We start from the raw sequence: 17,352 nt of genomic DNA on the forward strand, positions 1-17,352 counted from the left end.
CAGGCATTTGCTGTCATTGCTGCTTCTCCACTTCAAATAGACCTGTCATGTGTTTTAGAGCATGTCATATCAGAGTTGACAGCGTTTCTCCGTAAGGTATGGAAACGACTGGTGTAGTCGGTGATGATGTTTTTGCTTGCACTTGCAGACACTTGTTTCTTTCTTTATTGGCTGCCAAGTCGATATATGTACATGTGAGTTAGTTAGTTTGTTTTTTTGGTGGAAAAACAGGCCAATCGGTCATTGAGACAGGCAACTCTAGGGACTCTAAATTCACTTATAGCTGCTTATGGCGATAAAATTGGCCCTTCAGCATATGAAGTCATTATTGTGGAACTTTCAACTTTGATAAGGTTTTAATCTCCAAACCCACTCTTTCCCTCTCCCTCCATTCTCGACCCTCCATCCTGCATGCATTTTGTTTCACTCATGTTTGAATTTTTCATCCTTTTGGCAGTGATTCAGACTTGCATATGACAGCTCTTGCATTGGAGTTATGCTGTACCTTGATGGCTGACAGGAGGTCTAGCTCAAGTATTGGTTTGGCCGTTCGGAACAAAGTCCTTCCTCAGGCACTTCTGCTAATCAAAAGTTCACTCCTGCAGGGGCAGGCACTTGTGGTATTCATATCTCTGTGATTGTTTACGTATTGTTATACCTTGATTTATCATGCCTTCATGTTAGGAACTATTGGTATTATGAATTGCAGGCTTTACAGAGCTTTTTTGCTGCATTGGTCTCTTCTGCAAATACCAGCTTTGATGCCTTGCTGGACTCTCTTCTTTCATGTGCCAAACCATCACCTCAATCGGGTGGTGTCGCAAAACAAGCTTTATTTTCGATAGCCCAATGTGTTGCTGTTTTGTGTCTTGCCGCTGGTGATCAAAAGTATTCTTCAACAGTAAAAATGCTAACAGAAATTCTGAAAGATGATAGCAGTACGAATTCTGTAAGTCTATGTTTCTTGTTTTTTAATTTTTTTTGTTTAGTATAAATATTCTAGTAGTTATTCCATGTGAAACATATGTGTTATGATTGGACCTATACTTCATTTATTGGTTTGTTGGTTTATGTGGCCTGCTGAGTTGGTGTTGCTTCGATATGTATGGCGTTAGGTGAAACTTCAACATGAAGAAAATGTAGCTTCAATGGTGGAGGGGGGAAATAAAAGTTTTAAATAGAACTTATTGTAAGTTGTATTGAACAGTACTTTGTGTACGGTACATTTTTCTGTTCGAGTAAAATAAAGTTTTGGGATCTCTCACTTATGTTGTCTTTTACTTCTTAGTGAAATATTTTCATCCAAACAATATTTTGAAAAGTGCGCTGAGGCATGCTCATAAAAAAATCTTATTAAATCGATGGTAGAGTCCTAGCTAAGATAGACTTTGGGTATAAATGGAGGTTGTGGATTTGGAGTTGTGTTAGATTGATGAGGTACTTGTTCCTTGTTAATAGTAGACTGAGGGGGAGAATCTGTGCCTCGAGGGGACTTAGACAAGGAGATCTTCTCTCACCCTTTCTCTTCCTGAGCATTGCGAATGTCTTAAGGAATCATCTCAGGAGGTTTCAAAGTTGGTGAGGATAACATTTCTCGGTCTCATCTTTGGATGACACTATCTTTTTTTGTTAAGGCAATCAGGAGTCATTTGTCAACCTAAATAGTTTTCTAGCTTTCTTTGAGCCCATATTTAGGTTGTAAAATAATGGAGGTAAGTGCCAGCTCTTGGTGTTGAGCTATGATCTTATTAAGCTGAGGGTGGGCAGCTTTGGTTGGGTGTGATGTTGGATCAGTCTCTTAGTTCATGAACCTAGCTGCATGTCGTTTTGGGATCCTGTTGTAAGATTTACTAGAGACTGTTGTGCTGTAAGAGGATCTCGTTCTTGAAAGGAGGCCAATTTACTTTTATCGGGTTATTCTTGAGTGGGTTCGGTACCTACTTTCTATCCTTTTTTTTAGGATTCCAATGTTTGAAGAAGATTATGAGGGATTCCCTTTGGAAAGGGATTGAAGAGGGGAAATGGGATTACTCATTCAAGTGGGAGGTGGATAGGAAGCCAATAAACTTCGGGGGATTAGAGATTGGTAATGTGAGAGCCCGTAACAAGTCCATATGGTTAAATGACTTTCGTGGTTATCATGAGTTTAGTATCTTAGGGCATAAGGTTGTGGTGAAAAAATTTATTTTGTCGCCTTTTGAAGAAACTTGAGTGGGATGAAAGGTTCTTCTAAATTAGAGGGACACTTTTTTCTGGGAGGATAAGTAGTTGGGGGATAGACATCTTTGCTCTTTATTTTTTCGTTTATTCTTGTTATCTTTGTGAGGAACCACTTAGTGGCAGCAGTTTTGTCTCAGCCCATGTCCTCTTCTTCGTTGGTGTTCTGGCATGCTTTGTCAGCTAGGAAATGTTAGATATTGTTGATCTTCTGTCATTGATTGGGGGAGTTGTACTCCAAGGAGAAGAGATGTTTTCACATGGAATCCTAGTCGGTCTGGAGGGTTCTTGTGCAAATCCTTTTTTTCTTTGTTTAGTTAGTCCTTGTCTCTTTAATTATTTGGTCCTTGTCTAGAGGTGAAAATTCCCCAGAAGGTTAAGTTTTTCGTTTGGTAGGTCCTCCACAAAAGATTTAACACTTTGAACTGAGTGTCGAGGAGGGTGCTTAACTTGATGGCCATTGTGTACATCTTTTGGGTGGGGGGCAGCAAATATATTGACCTATTCTTTGAGGCTGCTGTGATGTTGCTTACACAATTGGAATCGATTTTTGAGAGTTTGGTCTAGGCTTGGCCTGGATGCTGAGAGATGATCAAAAAGTACTTTTCCATCCTTCCTTTTGCGAAAAGGGAAGATTTTTTTGTGCCAAGCTAAGGGGTATTGCCATTGTATGGGGACTATGGTGAGTGAGAACACTGGACTTTTAAAGGGCTTGAGAGATCTCTGAGTGAGGTTTGGTCTCTTGTTAGATTCTATCTGTCATTCTGGGGTTTTGGGACGAAGTTTCTTCTGTAATTATCATTAAGACTCATTTTACATGAATGTAGGGAAGCCCTTTTGGTAGTTTGCCTAAACTTTTTTTTGTGGGCTTTCTTTTTGTATGCCACTATATTATTTCATCTTTTCTCAATGAAAGCTGGTTATTCATTAAAATAAACAAGCTTATTCAGAGTGCCTCACTTTGCCATAAGCCTCAATGCTAAAGTGTACATGTTTTCCTTTTAGATTTTTTGTTAATAGAATTAAGTAATATCATCTAAAAACCCTATTTCATCCAAAATTTTCATTATCTTATACCATATATTTTTGTAATATAAAAAATTGACGTTTTTCTATTCTACCTATAAAAAGACCCTTCCTCTTTCTGCACTTCATGTTTAACTCCCGAAGGACTATTGTGCTTCTGTAAGCCTCGTGCTATAGGAAACACGACTGAAAAAGTTTGTGTAAATTTCTTTTTGAAGAGTTGTTATGTATTCTACATATGTGTATGTATTTCCTGCACTTTTGGAAGCAACTAACTTATATCTTGTAAATGGATCTTACTTAATTATTCACTTTCATAGTTCATGTCTGTTTCTGTTGGAAAATTATCCTGGTGTCTAATGTCTACTATTGCAAAATTCAGGCTAAGCAGCACCTTGCTTTACTCTGTCTTGGGGAGATCGGGAGAAGGAAGGACTTGAGCGCACATGCTCACATAGAGAATATTGTTATTGAGTCATTTCAATCTCCCTTTGAAGAGATCAAGTCTGCTGCCTCCTATGCTCTGGGTAATATTGCTGTTGGTAATTTATCCAAATATTTGCCTTTTATATTGGACCAGATTGATAATCAGCAGAAGAAACAATATCTCTTGCTTCATTCACTGAAGGAGGTATGTACATCAGATGCCTAAAGTCAGCCTTTTCTGACTTTATCTTGCAGTTGTAAGTTTGCAACTTTTATCCATTACAGGTGATAGTTAGGCAATCTGTGGATAAAGCAGAGTTTCAAGACTCGAGTGTTGAGAAGATACTTAATCTACTCTTTAATCATTGCGAAAGTGAGGAAGAGGGAGTCAGGAATGTTGTAGCTGAGTGCCTCGGTAAAATTGCTCTTATTGAACCTGGAAAACTTGTTCCTGCTCTCAAGGTATCTGATCAGGTTTACTATTTCTGTTGTACCGTGGGCTGTGAATTTTAACTTTTACATAGCATGTTTCAATGTCTTCTTTAGGTAAGGACAACAAGTCCAGCGGCATTCACTAGAGCAACTGTTGTAATTGCAGTCAAGTATTCCATAGTTGAGCGACCTGAGAAGATAGACGAGATTATATACCCTGAGATTGCGTCATTCCTGATGCTTATAAAGGATCATGATCGTGTAAGTACCAAATATTCATCTTGAGATACTTAGCTCATCTTGGAAATCTTTTTTTCTGCTTCTATTTAGTTTATCAAGTGACTGTTGGTGGTTCATTGGATGTAGAATCTTAATTTAACATGATTTTGAATGTATGCAGCATGTTAGACGTGCTGCTGTCTTGGCCTTGAGTACATTTGCCCACAATAAGCCTAACCTTGTAAAGGGGCTTCTTTCTGAGTTATTGCCGCTTCTTTATGATCAAACAATTGTGAAGGTAATCAACTAGTTCTCTGCATGACGTTAAGTTGGGCTTGCTTCCAAGTTTACTTGCTCCTTCCATTTTATCCGGATGAAAGTTTGTTTCTCTATCTATCTATCTATCTATCTATCTATATATATATATATAATATATATATATATATTAAAAATGATAGCACACTAAGTTAGTTAATAGTCTCTGAATATTGAGGCGAGACTATAATTTCAGTGATATTTGCCATTGTAGATGAAATGTTGAGGTTGAATTACAGTGGATTGCTATGTGGTATGATAATTTATGATCCAGACGGGTGGATTTGGGTAAAAATACACTTTTGATCTATGGGGTCTAAATTTAATTTCTATTTGGCTTCTTAACTTTTAAAACTGAATTTAATTTCTATTTCGTTCTTGAGGTTTCAAAAGTGATTTATTTGGTCCCCAAGGTTTATATTTGATTTTTAATTGATCATGAAATTTGAAAATGATATCTAAAACGTTTCCAAGTAAAATTAACTGTTAATTGATATAACCAAATGATGACGCTGTCTTCTAAACCATTATTGCAATTTGGCCCCCGAACTATATATATAGACCCGCTGTTTATCAGATGTAAGGATTATAGTGGGTGAATTGGTTTTCACCTTGGATTTTTTTTTATATCATTTGTCCTCGTAGTTTTAGTTTTCCTTCCAATTACAATTTTAGAGAACTTCAACAGAAGAAATCATGTTATTCCTTCGGAGTTTATTTCCTGCCTTTTCTTTAAACTTGTAATATGAAGGATATACATGTTGATACTGTCTTGACATTTGATGCAGCAAGAATTGATAAGAACAGTTGATCTCGGTCCCTTTAAGCATGTTGTGGATGATGGGCTTGAGTTGCGGAAGGCTGCTTTTGAATGTGTGGATACATTGCTAGATAGTTGTCTCGACCAAGTGAACCCATCATCCTTCATTGTTCCTTATCTTAAATCTGGTTTGGATGGTGAGTTGTCAACTTACCATCATAACTTTTAGCAACAAAATTTAACTTCAATTTTGTCTTTGTTGGCATGGTCTTGTCTTGTCTGTGATAGTATGTCTTAGTATTAATCCGTTTGTTACTTGTAGTTTATCATTTCTTACTGTGAGTTCTGTTGAATTTTTGTGTTACACAAACTTTTTTCATTATGCTTAGGTTTATTCTTACACGAGCAACTTGTCATGCGGAAGTTGAAAGAATCAGTTTTATCGATTACGTTGTTTGATGTTTTTGGAAGTTGATAAGGATTACAATCTGTCCTTGTAAAATTTTGAACTCTTGGTTCTTTTTTATTATAGATCACTACGATGTTAAAATGCCATGCCATCTGATTCTATCAAAACTTGCTGATAAGTGCCCATCAGCTGTATTAGCAGGTTGGTTTATCCTTCAATCAAGTCGTTTAAAATTCTTGCACTAAGATTCTTTCCTGATGTATACTTCGGTATTTTTCCAGTTTTGGACTCTCTGGTTGATCCTCTTCAAAAGACTATAAACTTCAAGCCGAAGCAAGATGCTGTTAAACAAGAAGTAGATCGTAATGAGGACATGATTCGCAGTGCTCTACGGGCAATAGCATCTCTAAATCGCATAAGGTTTGCTTTTCAGATGCATTTGGTCTTTTCTTTTTATCCCTTGTCTACAATTTGGATGGTCCCTGGAACAAAATCCCTTCTGGAATGGCACAAAAAGAGGCTGTAGGTTTACCATCATGTACAGCACATGATGTTTTGTAGTTAATTTTTTTGCTAGTCAATTCTACTTGATAAGTTGGTATACTGAAAAAGGCAACATATTTATGGAGGAGACACTGAATATACTAATTTAATGCAACCACTACCTAAAAAAAAAAAAAAAAAAAGAATCTTGAAAAATTATCATGTTCTGGTTTATATTTTGATTGTTACCTACCTTAAATATTAATATTATGTAAATTTCTGAACCCCAAATATTGCGAGGGTAGACAGCAATCTTGTGAGATTAATTTAAGTGTGCAGAAATTACATGTCATTCCGAAGTAATTAAATATGAAATATAATCCTAATAACACCATCATAGAAATTGGCTTTTTGAGATTTAAAGGAAGTTTTACATAAAAAGACTGGAAAGTAAAGGAGGAATTGGAGTTTGGGATGGATGTACAATGATCAAGGTCCAAGGAGTCATGAAAATCTCTTCATATGATCAACAAAACGGAAAAGAAGTAATTATATGAAAGTTTGGGCCTCCAGGCAATTAGAAAGATGACATCCTTCCACTGAAGACTTCTAGGCTTCATTACAGAATCTTCCTAGTTTGCTCGAACCATACAACCCAAAGGATCGGAGATTGATATTAAATACTTCCCAGTTGATGTGTGCCTCGTTTCCCATTGATGAAAATTAGAATTAAGGTTTCTTCATATGCTGGATAGGAGTTCATATAGTTGCTCAATGTGGTTTTGGGCACAAACTAGTAATGAAACTCAACCATTCAATTTATGTTGGTCCGAAATGGCAGTTTTTGTAAGCTTAGATAAAAATCAACTAACCATCTTCCGTGTGTGCTAAAACTGAGGCCAAGAGTGAGCGAGCTAGAGAGAGGTTGAATCTGATTGATGCTAGAAGGAGACAATAGAAGGATGTGCCAGCTATGGCTTGGTTGAGAGGGCTGAGATGCCAGAAGAGAAGCCAACGAAGAACTGAGAGAGGGACTGAGGATTGGCATCAGCCAATAATTGCGTGGCTAAGCACCCATATTATGGGACAGTCTTGAGAGGTTGGAAAGAGCTGGAGAGGAGAGAACTTGTTTAGTTAGGGGAGAGGATGGGAGAAAAGGAGGCTTTCATTCGCAGTTTTTTATTTTTTTATTTTTTAATAAACATACTATATCCGTTGGTCAGAAAGTTATTTTCTAGCCACTCCGATCGACACCAACTGGCATGTGCATTCAAACCAACCAAATGATTGTTTCTTTTTTTCTTAGGATTTTTTTTTCCATTTAAGAAACGAGGACCTTTCATTCCAAAAGATCAAGAACAGCCTTACAGGACAAGTAGTCCCTTCCCCAACAAACTTGTGAAAATACCTTCCAATCTAAGTCCAATTTGATTTACAATGAATTTAGAAGGTACAAACTTAACAGAACAGGAAAAAACTGAATTTAGTCGATTTTCATTAAATAAAAAATTCCCAAAATCGATGTTGAACCTTATGTGAGCTTCACAAGAGAAGGTTCTGCCAGTACTTGTATTGTTAATTTTGTGATTTGATCCTCAGATAAATAAGTTTGCCCAACTTGAATGAATAGCTTGCATGCTAATTTTTGAGCTTTCACTGTCTGATTTCTGTGAGTAACCCGTGTTTTTATAATTCTTGCAGTGGAGGAGATTGCAGCCTTAAGTTCAAAAATCTTATGAATGAAATTTCTAAATCTCCAGCACTCTCGGAGAAATACTACTCGATCCGAAATGAGTGAAAGAAGACGGAATGATGAGGCGTCATTGTGTAATATTGAAGTTTAAAGTAATGAGGAAGATTATGTTGTCATTTTGGTTTCTGCAGCATAAGCCTTCTTCAGTGAGATGACACTATCGGTTTGAAGATAGTGAAAGAGCTTCTAGTCACGAGGTGATATAAGGTTGGTTGGAGGTTGAGGAAGTAACCATCGAGAATAGAAATGGAGGGAAACATGCATGTTATTATTTTGGGCAATATTACAAATTCTCTTTTTTTTTTTTTTTTTTTTTTTTTTTTTTTTTTTTTTTTTTTTTTTTTTTTTTTTTTTTTTTTTTTTTTTTTTTCTTTTTTTCTTTTTCTGGTGTATCCTGTCATTGGTTCCGAGTCCTGGTTATCTCACTTGACCATATGAAATCATATGTCGGCAGACCTTCCAATAAAGAAAAAATTAACTTTACCCCCTTCAAGGGTGGGTAGCAAAATGAACATACCACATCTTGCTTGGTTGGATCAGATTGGATTGGATACACAATTTGGTTTTGTGATATAGGTAGGTAAAATGTCGATGTCTACTGTATTAGACAACAGACATGATGATGGATTCTGTTGATGCTTTGTGATTGATAGCTTTGTTATTGAACTCTGGTATGAATTGTGATTACAGAATTATAATCGGTGAAAGAAGTGAATTTTCTGGTGACTTGTGTTCTTTACCCCCTCATGATATCTGGTTTGGGTTATACTCCACTAGAATGTATCTCCATGAAAATGTACACGGACGATCAAGCCATTTGCAGTTGGAACAATAATGGGCTGTGAACCTAAATGAAGCAGTATCTTTGATTTTTAATGTCAATTCACTGAATAGAAGTCTCATCTTAACATTATGACTCTTTTTTGACAGACAGGTAAGCAATGGGAATTGCAAATGATAGATGACGAAACACCAACATCCTCTGATGGTGGTGGAAATTGACTGTGTAATTTGACTCTCATCTCATATTTGTAGTAGAATTTTAGAACTCTATCTCTGCATTTTACCTGTCGTAAAGCCACTAGTGTTGGAACTAGAGCCAATTTCTTTGTATCCACAAAGGCTATGAATTTAAAATCCTTAAGTGGAAGATGAATCAGGGTGTGGTTTTTTTAGACTGTTTAGGTCTTTTTTATTGCTTTGGTTTGGAGAAGGGGGCCATTCCCATCTTTCTGCAGCCAATATTGACATCTGTTCGGCCAGGAGTTTTGAGGAAAGGGCCTATCCCCATCATGGGGAGCCAAGCTCAGACAACAAAACATGTTTGGGACATGTCTCCTTGCATAAAGTTATATGATTGATTACTAAAAAGCTTAGTACACATACTTCTTTGCAGTGTTTCTACTGCATAACTCTCTCTCTCCCTATCTATATATATATATATATATATATATGGAAATCCTTTCTTTTTTCCTTCCTTTTTGACTTAAGTTTTATAGGGATTTCATTATGTTCCTTGTGCATGCATCTCATCACATTATCTAGATCTCTTTGGGGCCCTTTTTTTGACCACTTAGTTATTCCTTTTCTGTCAATTCATATTTTTAATGAAGGTTATGCTTGGCTCCCCAAAAATTAAGGAACGAAATTGATGAGAATTTGTGGGAAGGAGATGGAGAATGCTTTGAATACTGTCAATGGACTTTTGCCTAATATATATCTTTTGCTTACTATCCTTTCCAACTTCTGTAAAAGTCTACTTTTTTTTAACCTTTTTCCAGTTCAATTCTTCAATCTCAGTCCTTTGATGAGAAAAAGATTAGGATATTCTTATAGTGGAATACTTATTGGTGCTTCACTTTGTAAAGAAAGTTTCTATAGCTTTTGGATAAAGGCTATTTTATCTTTACTAAATTCTTTTAATAATTTTAAAAACCAATTCTCTTGAAAAGTCATTAAACCATTTGGAGAGTAAGATAGTTTTAGAGTCCTATCTTTCATAGAATGATCTTTTTTTTCAGTGGAGGAGAAAGCAACTTTTGTCATTCATTTGAAGATAATATGACGAAGACAATATGACATTTACATGTACACATGCTTATAATATTTGTTTACTGTCTTATCTACTGAAGTAGGTACACATCTATCACACAAACTCTATCAATTCACCCACCCAACCGATCTAGATCATATCGGCTAGTTGATCTAAAAAACAAAGAAAAAAGAGTAGCCTGAACATCTCTTGGTCAAGGAACATAATCATCAACATTGTTCTTTGAAGAATTGAAATTATAAATGTGATAGTCTTCTCCATGGTGGGGGTTGTCATTATGTTGTGGCTTTTGTGAGACAGATGGATGTTCGTCGAACCATTTTGACCAGAAGAGGTAGTTAAGAAGATTGAGGAAGCTAAGTGCAGCCAGCAACCAGTAGAAGAGATCAAGCCTGTCTTTGTTTAGGTTATTGTCATGGAGCCAACCTCCATTGGAGGAGCTCGATGTGATCTTATTCACCATTGACACAAGCAGTGAGCTCAAATAGAATCCAAATGAGTATGAGCAATATGTCATGGCTGTTAAAAATGCTTGCATCCCTTTTATTGATTGCTTGTAAAAGAACTCAATGAGTCCAACTGCTGTAAACATCTCTGATAACCCAAAAATAAGGAACTGTGGTGTGATCCAGAAGATCGATATCGTCTGGTTCAAATTCACAGCTGAATCTCTCCTCTTTTTCTCCATTATGGCTGCCGAAACCATTGAAAAAGCAGAGAGAAAGAGACCGAAACCGATACGTTTTAAAGGAGATATTCCAGAGGTATGGCCAGTGATTTTTCTAGCAAATGGGACAAAGAATGTATCATACAAAGGGACGATGAGAATGAGCATAATGTAAGGAATAGACTGGAGGGAAGCTGGAGGAATGTGGAGGGATTTGGTAAGTTGGGTGTTCATGAGACTTCCTTGTTGAACTGAAAATGTTTGGAGCTGAGCCAATATGGTATTGAAAACTATTGTGCAGGCAAATATTGGGACAACTGAAACTAATATCTTCACTTGTTCAACTTGATTGGGAGTGCACAATCTCCATGGGCTTTCCTTTGCTGCTTCATCCTGGTTTTTGATACAAGCCTTGTTCAAGAACCTGAAATTTGTTTCAAAGTCATGTAAAGATTTGAGTTTGTTTAAGGAAAGTTTAGGAGAGGTTCAAAAACAAGTTCAAAATGGAGAATTGAAGTGGACTTGCCTGAACTTTTGAGTGGGAATAAGGTTGGCAGAATGAGAGGATAAGCCAACTTTATCATTACTGGTTTGGCTTCCATGAAGCATATGAGGGTTGGAAGGACAAACTTGCTTTCTTTTCAAAAGGGCAGCAACAAAGACCTGAAGAATTATGTGTTTTTACACCAATTATTCGGATTAGTATGACAGAGTCTGATTCAAACTTTTTCTGGACAATATGACTCACCAGTCAGCACTAACTTTTTTCTGTTCATCCTTTTTTTGTACCCAAAAAAGTTGGACTAAAGTTTTAAACTTTCTAACAGTCTACCCAAGACGAGTCTATATGTACGTATACGACCTTAAAAGATGTTAGATTACGTATTATAGTTAATAGAGAAAGCAGGGGTTGTAAGAGTATATGATTCTAAAGTTCTTATGGAAACCGCTATGAAAAGTTAACTAACAGTACAATGATGAACAATCTAATGGATCAGAAGTATTCAAACAAAAATAGAATGTTTTAAGAAGAGGATAACGATAAGGGGACGGGTGAAAATGGATGGTTTTGGGAACATTTTTCGGACACAAAGGAAAGCTTTATGAAGAAACAAACAAATTTTATGGTAAGTCTTAGTAAACTTAAGTAAAAGTAGAAGGAAAAGAAAGTGAATTACTTGAAGAATAGGGGTGAAAATGGGTCCTTGAGGGGGTTTATTCCTGTAGTAAAAAATGCCAGCAACCAAACTGATCAAACCCAAAGCCATAACAGCAGCAGAGACTCCAAAGCCAACGTCCATGCCAGAGTGAGTTTGGATCCAAACAAGAAGAGTGAGCGCAATGAGTTCTCCAATGGAGAAGGCCAAATAAGCTGCATTGAAGTATGTTGAGAGCGTTTTGGATTGGCTTGGACTTTGTGGACTGAACTGATCAGCCCCATGAGCTATCATATTGGGCTTCACACACCCACTCCCCAGAGCCACTAAGTACAGTGCCACAAAGAATATCAATGCCTTTAACCCTTTTGCTTCCACACACTCATTTCCATCACTTTTTAGCATATTGCATTGGGGTGGCTTCAGTTGAGGAACATGAGCCTGAACTGATAGTAATATGAATCCCTGCACATTTGAGTATCAGCATATTATATGGCTTTCTTTTCCTTTATTACTTCTCTCTCTCTCTCTCTCAAGGGATAGAGAGTGTACAGGATAATCTGTCGTATGTGCATGCACATGCAAAATCTTTGACTTTTCTTGAGATTATGTACGTGTGTGTGCGCTCACAATTATATGTGAGATCTCATATCGGTTGAAGAGGGGAGCGAAACATTTTTTTCATAAGGGTGTGGAAACCTCTCTCAAACAGACGCGTTTTAAAAATCGAAAGAGAGTCTAAAGAGGACAATATTTGCTAGAAGTGGACTTGGGGTGGACATGAGGCTGTGTACCAACAAGGACGTTGGGCCCTAAAGAGGGTGGATTGGGGGGTCACATTGATTGGAGAAAGGGAACAAGTGTCAGCGAAGACGCTAGACCTTGAAGGGGGTGGATTGTGAGATTCCACATCGGTTGGAGAGGGGAACGAAACATTCTTTATAAGGGTGTGAAAACCTCTCTATAACAGACGTGTTTTAAAAATCTTGAGAAGAAGTCCGAAAGAAAAAACCCTAAAAAGGATAATATCTGCTATCGTTAGGCTTAGATTATATGTTCATTGAACTTGTAGATTATATGTTCTAAAAGAGAAAACCATATACAAGTTTTTGATAAACATGAAAGGATGGAGAGTTTGATATGTGTGACTTTGAGTGTTAAAAGAATGATTTTGATAGAAATGAAAGAAGAATGATGATGATGAAGGGAGGAACTTACAGAAAGTTCAACAAAGCCAAAAATAAGCATGGTCCAAAAACTCCCAAGATAAGAATCAGAAAGGAAGCCACCAACAAGTGCCAAAAGAAACACTGTTCCAACAAAGTTTGTCACTATGTTTGCAGATTTTGACAGTGAAAAGTGCATCTCATTTATCAGATATGTTATCAGATTGTTCCCAACTGCAGCGATTGCCATTATCTCGAATGCTTGCAGTCCTGCACACCGACCATACACAACACGCTCGCTCTATCAGATTCATTTATGTTCTCATTCTTTTTTAGAATATGACAGAGATCAGAAAAGAGAAAGAGAGTTACCAAGAACAAAAGCAGCCGCTCTCATTCCACCGTGGGAGACGGAGTTCGAGGGTCGTCCTCTCCAATCAACGGTGACATCTTCAGATGGCATGGCGTTGGCGTTGGCGTTGTTCTCCCCCTTGAAATCTCTCCTTCTTTCCATTTCCATTTCTTTCTTGAAGAGAGTTTTGGTGTCCTATCTCTTGTTGTTTGTGCTGAATCTGAGGCTAAGTTCTTGTGTTGGCCCTTTCATTTATAAAGCCAAAATAACAGCAAAGGCCCCCACCACACCACCCATCCATTTGGTTTTTTTTTTTTTTTAATTTTATGAAATGAAAGCCCCCTTTTCATAAAATTCTTTGTCCACCGAAGAGATTCAATGGAAAAATAGTGATTAGAGGTGCTGTTGGTGGCCTTTTTGTTGATAAGGTTCACATCTTTACCTTTTCTTTCCCATACATAACATAGTTTTACTTTTCTCCTTTACTTTCTTTCTGTTGGTGGCCTGAGCTGTGCATGCTAAGGCCTATGGCCAAGGTGCGCTCATGGGCGCCAATGCTGGCCCCCGTGTGTGCGCCCCATGCTGGTCCTGCGTGAGAGCGTGCAGGTGCCCTGCTTGTCGTTGCTTGCGCATCCTAGTGGCTTTTGAGCGCGTGTGTGCGTGTCTTGTTGGCCCCACTGTACGCCCTACATGACTTTGAGTGCGTGCGTGCCAAGTGTCACAACCATAGTATGAAGAGAGTAGGTTGTGACCCTCACGCCATGACAAGCAAAGGGGCGTCCCTCAAGAGACGCCCATCTGGCCATATGCGGGCCAACATAGAAGAATGCCATGATGCGATTGAGGAGGACGATGCATCATCCAACACACCACCACGCAAAGTGGGCATTGAAGACATGTTGAGACATAAGCATAATAGAGACATCAGCATAGACATGAAGGACAAGATAGGCTTGTTGAAGGGCCGGGTAGGGCCTGGGCCTTAACCTCAAAAAGTCGGGGTTTCGGAAGGAATTTGGGCATGCGGTTTGGGAGTTAAGTCCTTCCATATGAAATATGAATGCTCGCCAAGTTTGGTGTCAATCGGACATTGGACGGACAATGCACGACACCGTATGACACCTCACAAAAATCATGTATACACCTGGTAGAATGAAAATGGCTTAAAATGTACTAATAGGGGTACCATGGTGTTAGCTCTCCACCACCCCTGGGCCCTGTGGCCTAAGTGAGCTACCCTGTGGCACATACGTGTGTCACAGTGTGGGCGAGCGTGCCGAGACGAGTGTCTCGGGCGACTTCCTTTGAAATGGGTTTTTGAAGGACAGTACCGGACGGCACGGGTGTGCCGGTATTGCGCCCTAGCCCGCGTGTTGGAGGTTGCTACATTGACCCACTATCTGGTACGGTATCCGTAAATGACTCGGCATGGGCACGAGAGGGCCTATGCCTCGATAGAACCTGGATGGATGGATGTTCGGGAAGTCCCGATGAGATGAACGACACGCGGGCCCATTCTCGATGGCATGACCGAATGAGTTATGATGGCCGACGACATCCCGAGACTCGGGATGGCGTCAAGACATATGGACCCTATCGATGGAGATCGAGATGACAATATGAGATGCGACGTTGTATTGAGAGACTTTGGCCCGAGTAGAGGCAAAGTCGAGCCGAATGAGTTGGCCTAGCGTAGAGGCAAGTCGGATGTGTCGCAGACGATTGAACATACACGCACAGGCGGCGTATGTGGTTGAACAAACTTGGATTCCGCACAAGCAATGTTCGATTGGCAAAGACAAACCTCGCCTAAGGTCCGACGAAGCCACAAAGCCGGGGCAAAAAATACATATGGGGCTTAATTCCCCTTAAGGCTAATCGTGAGCGTGTATAGATCACGACGCCACACGATCAAGAATGTAGGACCGTGACACCAAGCCCCACACCACACCAACGCCTCTATGACCCTTGCGTGCACATCATGCCCACCAACGCCCCTATCACCCTTGCGTGCACATCATGCCCACCACACCCACCCAACGCAAGTACAACTAGAAGTCCATGTTCACACCTTTGCATACATGCCCATTCTAAGGCACACGTGCTAACCACATAACCCTTGGAGGTTAGCCCCCCTCCCTTCTCCGCGTTAAATATTATATGAACATATCTCAACTAGTTAAAACACATTCTTGACCAAAAGGTCAAAAGTTTGAATGATAACTTCACCCATTTACTCAAAAAGTAATGAGATGTCTACGACTCTTTATGCACGTAAAGCACACATATTTTTATGGTTAAACTTGGTGCATGACATGAATCCTCATTTGTTGAACATAAAGCACACGTATTTTTGCTTTTGGACTACCGACAATGGTATTTGTACTTATTTTATCTAAGCAATGTGAGACTTTCGTAATCTTGTTTGAGTCCAATAATTTTTTTGTATATATAAGTTTTATCTCGTAAAAGATTCTTCGATATTATTTTTCTCTTTATTTTATTCTTCAATACTAATTTTAGTTTATTAATTATAATAAAAAGTTAGATGACATTGATAGTTGGTAATAGTTTATTTAGACAACGTAATTATTCAAATATCCGTAATCCTTATAATATTTGAAAAAAGCAAAAAAAAAAAAAAAAAAAAAAAAAAAAAAAAAAAAAAAAAAAAAAAAAAAAAAAAAAAAANATATAATACTTAATTAGATTAAACATTAATGTTGATAAAGAAAAACATGTCGGTTTTGTCAAACATGTTTTTTTTTTCTTTATTTAAATGTATTTAATTTTTTGAAACGCTTAATTTAATTCCATAAAGCTCTAAAATAAATAATAATAATAAAAAAAAAGGAAACAGGGAAATTATGGGGGTTGGTGGAATAAGTGCTCCCTTGCCTCCTCATTCTTTTCCTTTCTAATTAAATTATTTTTTTAAAAAATTAAATTATAAATTTAGTCTATAAATCTAAAAAAATGTAATATAAATCTAGTTTTGTATTTAATAAAAATATCAAATTTCAATTTTATATTCAAAGATTCGGGTAGTTTGTGGGATCCTACAATTCACACAAAGTATTGCATTTTCGCTACGTTCTTCATCGATGTGAGAGCCAAGATATCTGTTGCCGAGAGACATTGTGAATAACACGACAAGAATGCTTTGGCCCTCGCACATCGATATCGGGATAGGGGGCAAGCTTATTCTTTTGAACTCCTTGGCTCGGTGAATTCTAAGAAATGTTGGAGCAGAGGAGAGGATTAGAATAATGAACTTGAAATGCGAAGCTCGAGTGGCAGCGGGTGAGTGGTTAGTGGACAATGACGCCCTAGTTAGTGACATTCCTCCTTGCAATTGACACTCAAGGAACCACGAGGCATTCCATACATAGCAAACAAATCTTGGGGACAAGACGTCCATGCAAGGACCTCAATTCTCATTAGGTGGTCAAGTAATTTATTTTTTTTTATTTTTTATTTTTATAAGAAAGGAGACACAAAATTAAAACTTTTTTAACATAAAATTAAAAATTCAAGAATGTATTAAAAAATAAAATTAAAATTGTTAAAATTCAGAAATCAAATCAAACATTAAAACTAAATTTATAATTTAAAGAAAAATAGGATTAAATAGTTAAAATAATATTGATAAAAACTTAAAAAGAATTGAATTTTAATAATTCAGCTTTAAAAAAGTGGATTTATCTATAAAAAAAAATGTCTCTTCTAAATGCAATTAATATGGAAATGGAAAACTTTTCCTCAAAAGAAAAATTCAATTTCTCTCTAGCTTAGGTATGGTAGACCCTGACGTTGACACGTGGCAACAAACTATTGGGTTGTCGGCAGATAGAGTCAACAATTGGAACACTTTAAAAATGTGCAGCAAGGTACAATGTTAAAAAGAAAAATAAAAA

At 37.7% G+C, this 17,352-nt stretch overlaps 2 protein-coding genes across 4 annotated transcripts in view; one reads left to right on the plus strand and one right to left on the minus strand.

Annotated features, from left to right (window-relative positions):
• LOC111482588 (cullin-associated NEDD8-dissociated protein 1) overlaps positions 1 to 8,347 on the plus strand; it is a 28,515-nt gene extending 20,168 nt beyond the window's left edge. For both annotated transcript variants that reach the window (XM_023128431.1, XM_023128430.1), the window contains 12 exons: positions 4 to 96; positions 232 to 353; positions 458 to 620; positions 710 to 949; positions 3,626 to 3,874; positions 3,955 to 4,131; positions 4,216 to 4,362; positions 4,502 to 4,618; positions 5,424 to 5,592; positions 5,928 to 6,005; positions 6,086 to 6,224; positions 7,989 to 8,347. In XM_023128431.1, coding sequence (XP_022984199.1) covers positions 4 to 96; positions 232 to 353; positions 458 to 620; positions 710 to 949; positions 3,626 to 3,874; positions 3,955 to 4,131; positions 4,216 to 4,362; positions 4,502 to 4,618; positions 5,424 to 5,592; positions 5,928 to 6,005; positions 6,086 to 6,224; positions 7,989 to 8,085 — 1,791 coding nt within the window. In that variant the 3' untranslated portion in view covers positions 8,086 to 8,347. The remainder of the gene's footprint in view (positions 1 to 3; positions 97 to 231; positions 354 to 457; positions 621 to 709; positions 950 to 3,625; positions 3,875 to 3,954; positions 4,132 to 4,215; positions 4,363 to 4,501; positions 4,619 to 5,423; positions 5,593 to 5,927; positions 6,006 to 6,085; positions 6,225 to 7,988) is intronic.
• A 1,722-nt stretch (positions 8,348 to 10,069) lies between these two features.
• On the minus strand, positions 10,070 to 13,639 carry LOC111483371 (protein NRT1/ PTR FAMILY 4.3-like). 2 transcript variants are annotated; one of them, XM_023129562.1, is made up of 5 exons: positions 13,456 to 13,639; positions 13,136 to 13,227; positions 11,939 to 12,382; positions 11,287 to 11,423; positions 10,070 to 11,184 (listed from the first exon to the last, which is right to left on the minus strand). In XM_023129562.1, the coding sequence occupies exons 1-5, from the start codon at positions 13,601 to 13,603 to the stop codon at positions 10,287 to 10,289; spliced, it is 1,719 nt and encodes a 572-aa protein (XP_022985330.1). In that variant the 5' UTR covers positions 13,604 to 13,639; the 3' UTR covers positions 10,070 to 10,286. The 2 variants fall into 2 exon arrangements, with proteins under 2 accessions (XP_022985330.1, XP_022985329.1); XM_023129561.1 differs by having other exon boundaries at positions 13,136 to 13,353.
• Positions 13,640 to 17,352: the final 3,713 nt, after the last annotated feature.

Source organism: Cucurbita maxima, unplaced genomic scaffold (genome assembly GCF_002738345.1).
Source record: "Cucurbita maxima cultivar Rimu unplaced genomic scaffold, Cmax_1.0 Cma_Scf00008, whole genome shotgun sequence".
NCBI classification, from domain to species: Eukaryota; Viridiplantae; Streptophyta; class Magnoliopsida; order Cucurbitales; family Cucurbitaceae; genus Cucurbita; species Cucurbita maxima.